This window comes from Octopus bimaculoides, chromosome 3 (assembly GCF_001194135.2).
Source record: "Octopus bimaculoides isolate UCB-OBI-ISO-001 chromosome 3, ASM119413v2, whole genome shotgun sequence".
Classification (NCBI taxonomy): Eukaryota; Metazoa; Mollusca; class Cephalopoda; order Octopoda; family Octopodidae; genus Octopus; species Octopus bimaculoides.
In genome coordinates this window covers 166,766,565-166,781,617 of record NC_068983.1, presented here as the reverse complement: position 1 = coordinate 166,781,617, position 15,053 = coordinate 166,766,565, and the positions used below count along the sequence as shown (strand labels likewise).

The following is a 15,053-nucleotide window of genomic DNA, read 5'->3' as shown; positions in this document are numbered from 1 at the left end:
CAGTGGTTACCTCTACCTGCCACTTTCGCCATTTTTTCTTCACCGCATGACTTCAGTGGGAAGTTGGGGCTGGGATACGCAGACACCTGTGCGAGGTTGATTAAAGTGGTTGAGTCGATGCACATGGACAATCCAACTCTCTCGGCAGAAGAGACCCTGATCCAGTGGCACGGAGAGCCGTTACGTCTGGAGATCTCCCTGCTGCAGTGGATGACCAGAACATCCCTATGCCATGAGCGCTTCACAACGCCTGCTGGAACCGCCTTCGTAGCTGTTGGACCACTTTTGGTCTCGTCCGCAGGAACCAGTCTTTGCATGCCTAGGGTAGGCAACCCCTGATTTACACACCGAGGGTTTCACACCCATCAGCTACCCTCACCTACTTTGGTGAGTCTGTCGAAGCTGTTACCTGGAGTTTGGCCACTGTTGCATGCAAACAGTTACGGGGAGCCATGGATGAGGGCTGGGAGTCAAGTGGGGACCAAGGTGGATGGACCAACCCTAAAGAGGGTGCGACAATCTCCCCATCAAGTGCTACTCCCACCTGACTATTTCAGATAAAAAGAGAGTATGAAATAGAAATATATAAAAGACATAAGTTATAAAATCCACCCATCCATTCTCCTGCATGACAACAGAGATTGAAAACTCGGCATCTGTAAGTGACGATTATAAGTACCCGGATTTATTGAAGATTTGTGTTGGCCGTATACAGTTCCTACTAATTTTTCTGTTTGCATTGGGAGGTTGGCAGACACACAGGAAAGAATGGTTTACTTACTATTAAACTTAGCGCTGTGGCAAAATTTCTTTTACTTCTCGACTACTTCCAGGGCGACAACTCGATCATTATATTTTAAAAGTAAAGTACACAACATTAAGTAAGCATTCTTGGTCCCCACCCCTCTTCTCGTCCAACTCAAAATCATTAAAATCTTTCTTTAGTGTATTCTTTTGGCATCACTTAATCAGCCACGATATAATATAATGTAAATGTTTATTAAGTGCTGAATAGAATTTAAGGTCGTCTTCTACCTTTCTCCAATTTCACAGCAATGAACGAAACACAATGCTGTTTTACTGACAGACTCTAATATCACCGAAAACAGTGTCTTTAGCACTACACTCTCACCTGAACTATCACCACTTTTGATTCCATTTGCTCTTAACTCGTTGCCTTTGCTTAATTTTGTTAATCATTGTCTATAGATTTAGTCTTAATTAAAATTATCGTCTGTGATCGTCACATTAATTTTGTTAACCTTTCTAGGCCGCAGTCCAATGACTGAAACAAGTAGAAAGTAAAGCTATTATCTTATATCGTTTGCTTGTTTCAGTTACTTGACTGCGGCCATACTGGGGATCCACATCAAAAGTTTTGGTCGAATAAATCGAGTGCAGTAGTTGCCTGGTACTTACTCTACCAGGTTTTTTTGTCGAATTGCTAAGTTATGGGGACATAAAGCAACACTGGTTGTCAAGTGGTGGTAGGACACAGATACACACGCGCGCGCGACAGGCTTCTCAGTTTTCGCCTACTCACAAGGCTTTTGTTAGCTAGGGCTCCTACTATTATATACAGAAGACACTTTTCCAATGTGTTACGCTGTGGGAATGAACCTGGAACTATATTGTTGTGAGGCAAACACAGCCACGCCTCACCATTGCCATTTATTTTTACAGGCATGTGCATTGTTACCCTGCTTCTCTGACGATATCTACAAAACCATATTTGCAGGGGTCTCCGTGTCTGCTACAATATCAGACTATTTCCCGTTCCCGTCATCGCATTGTTTATTTCTAAAATTAATTAATTGTAACCCTGATGAGTTAGCTCAATGTTTTCCAAGGTTATTTTGTTGTGGAACCTTTAAACAGTTGTTCATAAATGCGCAGAACCCACGTCTACATTTTGCGGACACCCATCACCATAGCTCTAATTTTAATAAAACATTAAATAAAATAAAAGTTATTGTGGGGAAAGAAATTATTCAACTTATTTTGAAAAAGTGAATACCATTCTCTTTCCTTTTTAAATTTTCATTAAATTCCATTACAGGAACTTCATCTTACTGAAATCCAGATTTTTTAAAATGAAATACAAGGATCTCTCAGAACATTCTGTAGAAAATATTGCAGGAATTTATTTTAAGCTTTTGATTTTAGCATTATTGAATAACGTTGACCTCCCCTCCATAATAGATGCCACGCTCACCATTCGTTGTTTATTTATCTGGATAAGATGTCACTATATTTCAAGTAACATTCTGAAAAATTCCTGAGAGCTAGGTAAGCTGAAGCGTGCATAATTATGTGAACAGGCGAAAAATGAACTTATTCGGAAAATACATCTGGGGGGAGGGGGTGGGGAATTTCATTGAAATGGTGAAAGTCTGTGAAAGAAGGATTGGGTTTAAAAGTTTGTACTCGGCGAGGGAGGAGAAGATGCAGCAGGGATGACAAGAGAAGAAAGAAATAAAGGGCTAATGTCTCTGGTCGGCTTGAGTGTAGGTGGTACACAATGAACTATTTTCAGAGGAGCAGAGGCTTTAATAGCAGTGATACAATTAGGAAACAGCATGTTTGTGGGCCAAAGGTTGTAATATCTTGGTGAGGGAGTTTGTGCTGGTGCAGTTAGGTGGCCTTCATTTAAATGCAGTCTTGTAGGTTTGATTGCCTGGTTGCAGGAGCTGTATTCCATCGTGAGTTTTAATTTTTGTAAACAATCAACAATTGGTCAAACTTGAAGTATTTTCAGGCCCCACAGAGAATGGCTCATCTCTCTGATGGAGTTTTAGTTACATTATCTATCTGGAATTACCAGGAAAAATGCTCTAAGATTGTGAAGCTTAACCATTGTTGTAATTTTGAGGGTTTTGACTGCTGGAAAGACTGATATACAAAATTGTATTCCAGAGATCATCAAGGACTCTGCCTCTGTGTTAATTAAGACAAAGTTGTCATATCTCCATTAGAGGACTCTGCAATGGCAGTAGTGGTGGCAGTGGTGTTGTTGCATGGAACAGACCAAAGTTGCTGGAGAGCAAGTAAGAGAGGGCCTTGTCCACTCACTGCAATGTTGTAATCTAAGAGAAATCTTCTACTTTAAGAGATGTGAGACTGATTAAGTCCATTGTGATGGAATGTTAGATTTCAGTGTGCGTTTATTGACAAAAATGGTACAAGAATGAGCTGACAACCATCTTGCTCCAACCTGTACAAAGACAGAAGTTTAAAATATTATGCAATTAACAATTTATTTAATAAAAAAAAATATTGTCTTTTTATTTTTTGATTTTATTTATTTTTCTGCATTTTATTTCTTTCAGAGAAATTTATTATTCACAACCCTACAAAGAGGAAGAGCTTCAAGGTATTTCAAAATTATTTTATTTTATTTTATTCTTGTTTCTGTTTATTGTTTTTTTATTTTTGTTCTTCTTAATCTGTTTAAGAATGTCCCACTTTTTTTTTCTAATTACCTTCTATCTGTATTGTTGTTTCGTTACTGTCATCATCATTATTATTGACATCATCTCCACCATCACCATCATCGTTGTCAGCATCATCATCTTCTCCTTGGATGGTAGATTGGAAGAATCAATAAAGTGTTGGACCAAATGCCTTCTGCTGTTTTATCTGATTCTCATCAGATAACATTATTGACAATGGACGGACAGGTGACCTCACCTTGTTTGTTGTCATCACAATGTTTCAGCTGATGTATTCTCCAGCCTCCATTAAGGGTTCTGGTGGAATTTTGAACCCGACCCTTTATTTGACTAATGGGGTACATTGTTCTTATTCCTAAGGTATGTGGCTGATGTTATTTTTCTGTTAATATTATTTTTCAAGTCCCTGCTTGGGATCGAACATAGAATCCAAACATAGTGGATAAGAGTGCAGGCTACTTACCCTCAGATTCTAAGTTCAATCCCAGGCAGAGACTTGAAAAATAATATCAACATAAAAATAACATCAGCAACATAACTTAGGAATGAGAACAATGTACCCCATTAATCAAATAAAGGGTAGAGTTTTAAATTCCACCAGAACCCACCTGATGAAGGCTGGATAGTAAATCAGCCGAAACGCTATGGTAACAACAAACAAGATGAAGATACCTATCTGTCCATTGTAAATAATGTACAGAATTCCTTATCTCAAAAATATAGAATAATCTCATCAGATAAATATGAGTTCAAATCCACACTAAGGTTAATTTTATTTTTCATCCAAGTTCTTTAAAACAGAGTACCAAGCAAGTACTGGCATTGATAGCATTGACTTGCTTCTTCCCCTTAAAACTGCTGACCTTGGGCCCAAATCAGAAACCATTATTCAAAGGTGGTAGAATCATTAATATCAGAAAAAATGCCTTTCACTATTTTCATTCTGGCTTTCTACATTCTGAGTTCAAATCTTGCTGAGACCGACTTTGCTTTTATCCCTCCCAGGTTCATAAACTAAGGTACCAGTCTAGTACCAGGCTCTGTGATATAAACTAATTTCTTGGCTCAGAATTCTACTCAAATCTCAAGAATCTTTCTTCAGTTTCTTGCAGAATATAACATGGTACTTTTCTGCAAGTTGACAAGTTTTAATTGCAATCTCTTTCAGTTCTTTAGGCAGCATTCTTGGTGTTGTGCCAAGTTCACCAATTCCTACAGGAAGAATTGTTCTCTTGATCTTCCACAATCTCCTCAGCTCTCTGGCTACTATTATTATTATTATTATTATTATTATCATCATCATCATCATCATCATCATCATCATCATCATCATCATCACTATTACTACTACTACTACTACTACTACTACTACTACTATTATTATTATTATTATTATTAAGAAGGCAGTGTGCTGGCAGAATGGTTAGCATGCTGGGCAAAATGCTTTGTGGTGTTTCATCTGCCTCTTTGTTCTGAGTTCAATTCTGCTGAGGTCAACTTTTCCTTTCATTCTTCAGCGTCAATAAATTAAGTACCAGTGACACACTGGGGTTGATGTAATCAACTAGTCCTCTCTCACAAATGCAGAAGTATGTTCTGAGACTATATTATGTGTAGAAAATTCTGGATGTTGAGCTGATGTGATCACCAATTGTCAGAGATGTCTTTGTCCAGCTTCTTTGACAGAGCTACAGTCCTCTGGTCAATAAAGACCAAAATTGGACACTTGTTATTTGGAATGTGGTCAAGCATTCACAGTTCTCTTCCAGTCTGCCAATGCAGTTAGTAACACGTGAGCCCTTTTATTCATCAGAAGATTAATTGTAAATAAAAGCAACGAACATTCTTGGAGGGAAATTCTAGGTGTTGATAAAGGTTAATTGAACAGAGGAATTTCAGCCTGGGAACACTGGTCAACTTCTAGATAATTCCTTGCTTTCGTTACTTTTCAATCAATAAAATCCACCCTGGCATGACCTGGATTTAATTTAATACATTATCCCCCCACCCCACCCCACCCCGGTTTTGTGGTCTTGTGACAGTGTGATATATTATCATCATCATCACCATGGAAATGCCTGTGGTGAGACATAAATGGTGGAGCATTTATGAATGGTTTACAGCATTTAATCTCCATTCATCTATTTCTCTACTTGAAATCCCTCCAAGGGATTGACCTTATCTTTCATCCTTCGAAGCTGGTAAAGTATACCTAGATGCAGGTATGGCTGCTTCCTAACCAAATGTTTTTTGTGTTCAGTCTCACTTCACAGTGCCGTGGGCAAGTGTCTTCTGCTGTAGCTTCAGAATTAACCAAAGTCTTACCACTGGATTTGGTTGACGGAATCTGAAAGAAGTTCAGCTTGTCGTAGGTGTATACGGGTATGTGTGTTATACATATCATATGTGTAAGCATATATGTGTGTGTGTGTGTGTGTACACTTGTTTTGACATCATGTGATGGTTGTAAACGAGCCTCACCATCACACAAGCAGGGTTGTTCATTTTCAGTCTTCTGTAGGAAACATTCCTGATCATGGTGGAAATATTACTCCATTTAGAAACAGGGGTGGGTTGGCAACAGGAAGGGCATCCAGCTATAGAAAATCTGCCTCAGCAAGTTCCGTCTGACCCATCCAAGCATGGAAAAAGCAACGCTAAAATGTTGTTGATGTCAATGATGATGGTGACGATGATAATGATGGCCCCTCTTAGATTCCCATCCCTGTACTGATGGAAGAAATCACCTTTGTTGTTGCTTTAGTTTCTTTTTTCTCTTTTCAAAGTCATGTCTTTTATGCTTTTATTCCAGTTCAGAATTTCTGAAGAAAAGCAAAGTACCGACTTACCATTTTCAAAAAAGTCTCCCCAGACTTCCAATACCTAGTCTAGAAAGCACTTGTAGAAATTATCTGCTGACCCAGAAGGCCTTACTCAACGAAACACAATATCAGTCAACGGAGAATATTGTTAAACAATTTGAACAAAACGAAGGAAAAGGTTAGTATGACAGCTGTTATTTTCTTGTTTTATGAAATATAAAGACAAAAAGCAAAAAGTGGCTGTCCCGTCATATGGATATGTTTGTGTGGGTGTGTTGACTTTGCCTCTTATCCTCTCACGTCCATAAAATAATTACCAGATGAGCACCGGGGTCGATGTAACTGACTTATCCCATGTCCCCAAATTGCTGGCCTTGTGCCAAAATTTAAGACCACTGTTATTATTGTTATTATTATTATATATATACATGTGTATGTGTGTATTTTCAGCCCTTCATGATGAACTTGTTGCTCTGGATAAAGCTAACAAACATACCAGTTACATTTCAGGCAAGTATTTCTTTTTTATCCTTCATGGTATGTTAATTTTGAAACCTCTGTCAAAACAGAACCTTTTACAAAGAGATTAACAGAATATGAAGATTACAGAATACTAGAATATTGGCCTATAATATTAGAGCCTCAGAATATGAGATTATTGGAATGACACAACATTAGATTATCAGAATAATAGTTTCATAATAACACAATATAATTCTGTTGGACATTACATAATGTTTTGCTCAATGAAAGTTTAGAATTGGAATAAAATAAAATTTGGAGTGAATTGAGAGTCTCTTTTATAATTAATTTCCAGGCAGAACTGGAGTGCTTCTTGTGAGGTCCTGGGCGGCTGGTTATTTTTGTTCAGGCATCGCTCTAAAATACCAATAGCTGGTATATGTGCTTGACGCCTCCAGCTACACTTTACATTGTAAAGAGAGTAAGAGAGAGAGAGAGCTAACACATGAAGTGCAAGATGAGTGCACATATTAGGCTTGGTGGCAGGCAATGAATAACAGAATGCTATGCACGTGCGTAGTCAGAGAGAAAGAATCATAGAGACAGTAGAAGAGGAGGAAGTGACGCAATGCAGCTAAAAAAAAAAAACAGGCTCTGCAATTGTTAATATTTAGTTTAATGAATATGTTCGTTTGGATCTTTTTAATTAAGCTGCTCATTAGCTAAGGGTGTTTGCTAAGTTAAAGAATTTATAGCAAACTATTCCAAATGAATAAATCATTACAATGATGTTGATGATGGTGATGGTCATCGTTTTTGTTTTTTTCTGTTCGGTTGTGTGTGTTGTGGCATGGTGGAGTGTGGGGTGTGGGGGTGACTGGATTTTCCTTTCTGTAAATGTTTACTGATTTTTGTCTTTCACCTGGAAAGAGAAATTAAAAATAAAATACAACAAAAACTACTTTAAGAGGGCTTAGTTAATTGTATTGACCCCAGTATATTACTGGCATGTTTTAATTTATTTGACACCAGGGACATTTCAACTAAAATTTACAGAAATAAAAAGAGTAAAGTTTCTAAGATGACCAACAATTTGATCCTTGACCCCTCTTGGTACTTGCCCCCCCCCCACTTCCCTGATGTGAGATTTTATTTGTTAAACGAAGGAGAAGAGACTAACCTTGAGCGATAGGCAGAGGGGTGGCTGTGTGGTTAAGAAGTTTGCTTTCCAACCACATGGTTTTGGGTTCAGCTCCACTGCATGGCACCTTGGGCAAATGTTTTCTGTTATAGCAGGGACCAACCAAAGCCTTGTGAGTGGATTTGGTAGATGGAAACTGAAAGAAGCCCATTGTGTGTATGTGCGTTACTGTCTCTTGCCTTGATGTCACATGATAGTTGTGAGTGTCACAGTTTCCAATCTTCAACGGAAACATGTCTGGTCAAAGGGAAATATCTTAATTGTAAGCAGGTGAAAATTGACAACAGAAGGGTAGCCAGCTGTAGAAAATCTGCCTCAATGAATTCCATCCAACCCATGCAAGCATGGGAAAGTGGATGTTGAAAACGACAACAACAATGATGATGATGATGCTGATGATGTATGTCTGTCTATCTGTTTCTGCAGAAGGAAGCTATTGTTAAGAAGTTAACAGCCTTCATTTTCTGATTCCCTCCTGAAAGTTGGAACCACAAACAGAATATAGCAACAATTACCAAATGGTAATTAAAAATAAAAACAAAGTTAAATTTGATTAAATGAAAACTAATTTAAGAAAAATTTACAATCATTAACTTAAGCCCTTCAATATAAAGTTGTAATTTCATTAACAGCATTTATTAGAAAATGTATATTTCTAGATTAAATTTACCAATATCCCATACACACATGCATGCAAGCATACACATACATAAACACATACAGCCACATACATAAACACATACAGCCACATACATAAACACATACAGCCACATTTATGTGGGTTTCAAAATATAAACAGTTTTAAGATGGAGAAATAAGCTTAATCTAATCATAATTTCCTCCATTTGCAAAAAAAAACATAACAGCAGATTAATAAAGTCAATTAAATCAACGTTTAATTATTGTTTTGTATTTATTTTATTGAGTTTGTAATAAAGGGTTTAGTTGTGTAGTTACTAAGTGTATTTCATGAGGTTGTGGTCTCTGGTTCAGTCCCACTCCAAGGACTTTTCAGTTTGACCCTACTAGGGGCCTGCATTTGTGAGTAGGGCATTTTGGAGCAGTCAGGCAAGATGAAGTACCTTCTTTTGTAGATTCAGGTACAGCAATGCCTTGTGAAAATGGTGTGTTCTTGTGTTGACATCATGTGATGGTTGTAAATGAGAGTCACTGTCATACAAGCAGTGTTGTTCATTTGCAATGTTCAGTGAAGAACGTGTCAGGCCATGGAAAAATATTACTTTGCTTGGTGAGGGTTGGCAACAGGAAGAACATCCAGCTGGAGAAAATCTGCCTCAACAAAGTTCCATCTGATCCATCCAAGCGTGGAAAAGTGGACATTAAAATGATGCTGCTGCTGATGATGATTGTGTGTGTGATGTTTTAGTGTTGATATTGATTTTGTTATTGATTTGGACAGCTCCTTGGTTTGATATGTATTTGAAAGATCGACGTCCAGTTGTACTGAATCACACCCCATTCACGACAGTCATTGATGACCCACGGCCGGAATACAACAACCAGGTAAAAATTGAATGAAATATTCCATTAAATACCAAAAAATTATTTCAAAAACCTAAACTGAAATCATAATAAAATAATGAATATAACCACAACAATATTTATTGTTCCTTTATGTTTGTACAATAGAAAAGATAAACATTTCTCGAATGTTCACTTCTGATGATGGGCCATTATTATGCCTGAAATATATCAAAAGGTTATTAAACTTCCTTTTTCCATTGTTAGAAAATCTCCATCCTTTTTATTTTACTTCTTTATCACAATGCTTCAATCAGGCTCTTCATAAGATAATAGTTCTGTTTTATTTTGGGATCCTTGCTAGCAAAAGCTTCATTTCAATGTTGTTTGTTTTCAGTTCTTGACATCCAACGTGTTTCACTGTTTGTTGTTCAGTGAACTGGGTGATTATTCATTTGCTTGGAAACAAATGGAGGTTGGTGACAGGAAGGGCACCCAGTCACGCAAAACTTTGACCCATGCAAGCATGGAAAAGTAGACATTGAAACAATGATGCTGCTGCCTATTGTATTCACATGTACTCTGTCATGCAAATGTACTTGTTGTACTCTGCCATACAGAATATTTACTTTACACTACTATACAGGACATCTCATAGACATTATTTGAAAGATATTCCCACATTGTGACATAGAAAATATTTCTTTAGCATATCACTAGATGAGGACAAATGTCCAGCTACCAGCCAGGCTACATCCACTTCTGGGGGTATTTCCCCTAGAAGCATATCTCCCAAGGTATACGGGCAGAAGCACCACCTTATCCGTTCTCAGTGGTGTAGCCAAGTGCACTCTGGTGGTAGCTACCTCCCAGAACTGCACCTCCACCATCCCAAACTTTTTTCCTCTGGCAAGGTGGGAAATCCCTTACCAGATTGCTCTAAGTGCCTTTTCAACTTGCACCGTCAACATGACTTTAATTCTCTTTACTGCTGCAGAGTACGTCCTGTAAATAATTGTTCTTTCTTGTTTCTCCTTTAAAACTTCTTTGGTAGGGAACACCTTCACTTCATTCCCCTCCCTTGTAAGCATTTAAAAAAATCTCCTTAATTCTTCCAGACTCACGTCTTCACTCTTTTCTTCTGCCACTGCAGCATAATTTCTTGCTTCCATTTTCCAGGAAACAGCTGTAAGACCTTCTATTTATAAATGTTCTAAAATCTTCACAGCCTTGCTTTTTTTTATCTCATTCTGAAAAAAGATTTTTTATATATACACATGCTAATATATCACCTACGTTGGACCCCTTATTCGCATAATCACCGAACCTGGAGCTTTAATATAGTCTATCCATAGCACTTACTCAGCATTACCTGACACCTTTGCCTCTTATTGACACCGTTACCTCTCATAACCTATATATATATATGTGTGTGTGTGTGTGTGTGCTCCAGCCCGACGATGGCTGCATGGCTGAAATGAATAAAAGAATATATGATAGGTAGATATTATGAATGCTTCATTCTTGCAGTGGTCTGTTCTTTGATGAGGTGTCAACCATTAGTTCACTGGACAAAATGTTCTACATTTTGAGTTCAAATCCTGCCAAGGTCAACTTTGTTTTTCATTCTTTTGGGTTTGATTAAATAAGTACCAGTCACGTACTGGTGTCAATATAACTGACTTGCCCCTCCCCTCAAAATTGTTGGTCTTTGTGCCAAAAATTAGAAAGAATTATTGTATTTGTTTCTTTTTATTTTATTTTACCCCATTTTATTTTTTCCCTCCCCAGTTGATTCGTGCGACAAACATAATTTTTTCAAGTCTTCGCTTCATGAAATCTTTGGAGGAAGAAACCCTGGAACCAGAAGTTTTCCATTTGAATCCGAAAAAGAGTGACACGGAGACGTTTCGGAAAGTTGTCAGGTGAGACTTTCTTGTGAAATCTTCAAAAAGTGTAATAAATACCTTCCAGGTGTGGCTGTGTGGTTAAGAAACTTGCTTTGTAACCAGTGGGGTTCAGGTTCTACCCCACTGCACAGCATCTTGGGCAAGTGCCTTCTGCTATAACTCTGAGCCAACAAGTGCTTTGTGAGTGGATTTGGAAGATGGAAACTGTGTGGAAGACCATTGTGTATATGTGTGTGTCTTCACATAGATGCTGTTCACCCAGCAGTAACAGAATCTCTACCCACATCAACAAAATGTCGAGCAACCACAGCAGGTCATGCAGTAAAATCCCTCACTCGAACAAATAAGGTTTGGTGTCTGGAAGGGGATCCAGTTGTCATCATCATCTTCATCATGTGATGTCTATTTTCTATGCTGGCATGGGTTGGATGGATTAAGAGGAGGTGGCCACCTAGAGAGCTACCTGAGCTCCATTTTATCTGTTTTGGCACAGTTTCTGTGGCTGGATGCTCTTTCTAACACCAACCTCTTTATAGAATGTATTGGCTGCTTTTTACATGGCACTAGCACCCACAAGCCTACAAAACTAGGGCCTCTCAGTTGATAGAGGGACATAGAGGACATGTCTGTATGGCCAGCGTTTTACTTAGCTCGATGTCTCTTCTCAAGCACACCAAACCACTAGAAGTTTGGTCCTTTGTTATCCCCTTAGCGAAGCCCAGTATTTGAAGTTCCTTTCTCATCACTTCATCTCACGTCTTCCTGGGTCTACCCCTTCCACCATTACAGATCAGCACCTCTTGATGCAACTGTCTTCATCCACACACAACACATTACCAAACCAGTGGAGTCTTCTCCCTTTTACACATCTGATGCCTCTTATACCTAGTTGATTTCATCTCTCAAATCACTTACACTCTGTCGTATACGCACACTGACATTACCCATCCACTGGAGCATACTGGCTTCATTTCTTTCAAGCCTTTGCATGTCCTCAGCAATCACAGCCCATGTCTCACTGCCATGCAGCATAGCTGTTCGTACACAGGCATCGTACAATCTACCTTTCACTCTGAGGGAGAGGCCCTTTGTTACTTCGTCCAGCCCATTCTTATTCTAGCAGCTACACTTTTAGAACTGCCTCCTCCACTGCTAACGTGGTTGCTTTGCACATCTGCCACATGTAAAGACCACTTTCTCTGTTAATCTTCCAGTGATACCACTGCACCTCTTATCTGTCCATAGCTTGCACTGGGTACACCGTATGGAGTTTCTCCCAACACCTTTCCTACATATCGAACAGAGACATCTCCCAGAAGGGATCAGTCATTTGTCTGTTTTCCTACTAATTAGGACCTTGGTCTTTGCTAAATTAACTCTAAGGTCCTTTGATTTCAGACTTTGCTTTCACACCTGAAATTTCTTTGCTAGTTCTAGTGGTGATTCAGCAATAAGAACAAGGTCATCAGCATAGAGAAGCTCCCAAGGGCAACCTAACTTAAATTTGATTCTTATGACTTGGAGGACTACGATAAACAAGGGGCTGAGAACCAATCCTTGGTGAATTCCAGTCTGTACACTAAATTTCTTGTTATATTTATTGCTGACTTTCACCTTCCTGACATGGCTTGTACAACTCTCACCAACTACTCATCCATCCCTATCTTCCACATTGCCCAGCAGACAAAGGAGTAAGAGACCCTGTCAAAGGCTTCTCCATGTCAACAAAAACCAAATACAGAGGTTTATTCTTGGCTAAATATTTCTCCTGCAGTTGCCTAACCAGGAATAGAGCATCAGTGCTGCTTCTCCCTGGCACACAACCAAACTGCATCTCATCTCAGCTAACTCCCTTCCTAATTAATTGAGTGATGACCCTTTCTGTAACTTTCATCATGTGGTCCAGCAATTTGATCCCTCTGTAATTATTTTTAAGGCATCAATTTTATCTGTATGAAAGTTCACTACAATTCTGCTATACCAGTCATTGAACATGACTCCCTCATGGACAACCTGATTAACTATGTGGGTGGCTAGACTATAACCCACTCCACCAGATATTTTAAGCTTCTCAGCAGTGATTTCTGATGGGCCAGGGGCTTTTCCTTAATTATTTATTCTACTAAGCTACTACCAATCTGAATAACCAGTACCTCTGTTGGGTCCACGTTGGGCAGGCTCCTCTTCTCCCATGCATTTAGCAACTTTTCATAGTGGCCCTTCCAAGCCTCCTTCTTTGTAGAACCACTAACTGCAAGTGAGCCATCATCCATGTGAACACACTTCTCTCCCACAACATCACAATTTTCCTTGACACACTATGTTGCAATCTGAAACATCTCAAGACTCTGGTCCTCACATTGCAGAACATTAGCAAACTTTTTCCCTGGCTAAGTATACCTGTCTCCTAGCCTCCCTTCTAGCTACCTGATATAATTCTCTTTCAGGCCTGTTTCTTCACAGCCCTGTCGGCTACATTGTTCCACGTCACCCTAGGTCTACTTGAGACTTTGCACCAGCCACAGATTTGCTCTGTGGCCCTCAGTAAGTTGTCTGTAGGAATTTACAGTTGTCCTCTATGTTACATGTCTATAACTCCACCTTCTCATTCAATGTTTCAATTAGGGTGTTTCTAAATCTCTCACTCTTCACAGGATCCTTAAGCTTCCAAATACTTCTTTTCCACAATGGTCTGCTTCTTGGATCCTTCTAGCTTGAGGTCTGAACTCACTAATGACTAATCTATGCTGGGGAGTACATTCTTCATCAGGGAAGATCTTTGCATTTGTCTGCAACCATGTATCTCACTTTCTGGTGAGAATGTAGTCTATGTGGTTAGTATGGCCACTAGATTGATGATAGCTTATCAGGTGACTGGCTGGTTTCCTGAAGTTGGTGTTGTCAACCATTAGCAGCACCAACTTCAATTATTACCCTCACCGCCGCTACCACCACAATGTATATGGTGGTGGTGAATAAGCGACAACTATAGACACTGTGGAGTAATGCAAGTTCTCAGTGAAGCAGCTTCGTCTCCACTCCCAGTGGTAACTATTTCACTTCACATATGTTACATATCCTTTTTGAATAATGTTTCTACTGTAGCAGTAGTGGTTGTAGTGGTAGCAGCAGCAGCAGCCGCAGTTTTATTAGTTGTAGCTGTTGTTAGGTGGCTTCTTGTTTGAAGCCTGTTTATGACACATGTAACCCGTAAAAGCCCTCAATGACTCAACAGAGCTCAACACAATGGAGTTATTCAAACTCAAACAAAGCTCTGAATTAAATAGTCATGGTTCTAGCAACCGAATGCTCACACCTAACCTTATCATGTCAAAACTACATTACTCACTTCTAGCATTTCTGTTGCTTTTTTAACTGGTTTCAGTCGGAATGTGGCCATACTGGGGCACTGATTTTGGAGTTTACTTGATTTTATTAAGACTTGTACTTTTCACTGGTGGTGTTGGTGATGGCAGTGGCAGAAGTTTGACCAAAATCCCTCAGATATCAAGAGATAAGTTCATTAAAAAAAAAAAACAGTAAAGAACAATAAAAGTTGAAGAGCTTTTTTCTTTCTAAATGGTTTGCTCATTCGATGGTTTGGGCCAAAGTTTATTAATTTGCATCTTTTAATGCTAATTAATTATTAGAACCCATAAGTGCAGGTGTGGTTTTGTGGTTGAGAAGTTGGCTTCCCACTCATATGGCCCTGGGTTCAGTCCCA

The 15,053-nt window shown here is 39.0% G+C and overlaps 1 protein-coding gene across 1 annotated transcript in view; it reads left to right on the top strand.

Annotated features, from left to right (window-relative positions):
• Positions 1-15,053, top strand: part of LOC106867325 (carnitine O-palmitoyltransferase 2, mitochondrial) — a 35,523-nt gene that overhangs the window by 3,466 nt on the left and 17,004 nt on the right. Inside the window, exons 2-6 of the mRNA XM_014912164.2 lie at positions 3,330-3,373; positions 6,265-6,452; positions 6,725-6,784; positions 9,358-9,461; positions 11,211-11,344. Of these exons, the coding sequence (XP_014767650.1) occupies positions 3,330-3,373; positions 6,265-6,452; positions 6,725-6,784; positions 9,358-9,461; positions 11,211-11,344 (530 nt within the window). The remainder of the gene's footprint in view (positions 1-3,329; positions 3,374-6,264; positions 6,453-6,724; positions 6,785-9,357; positions 9,462-11,210; positions 11,345-15,053) is intronic.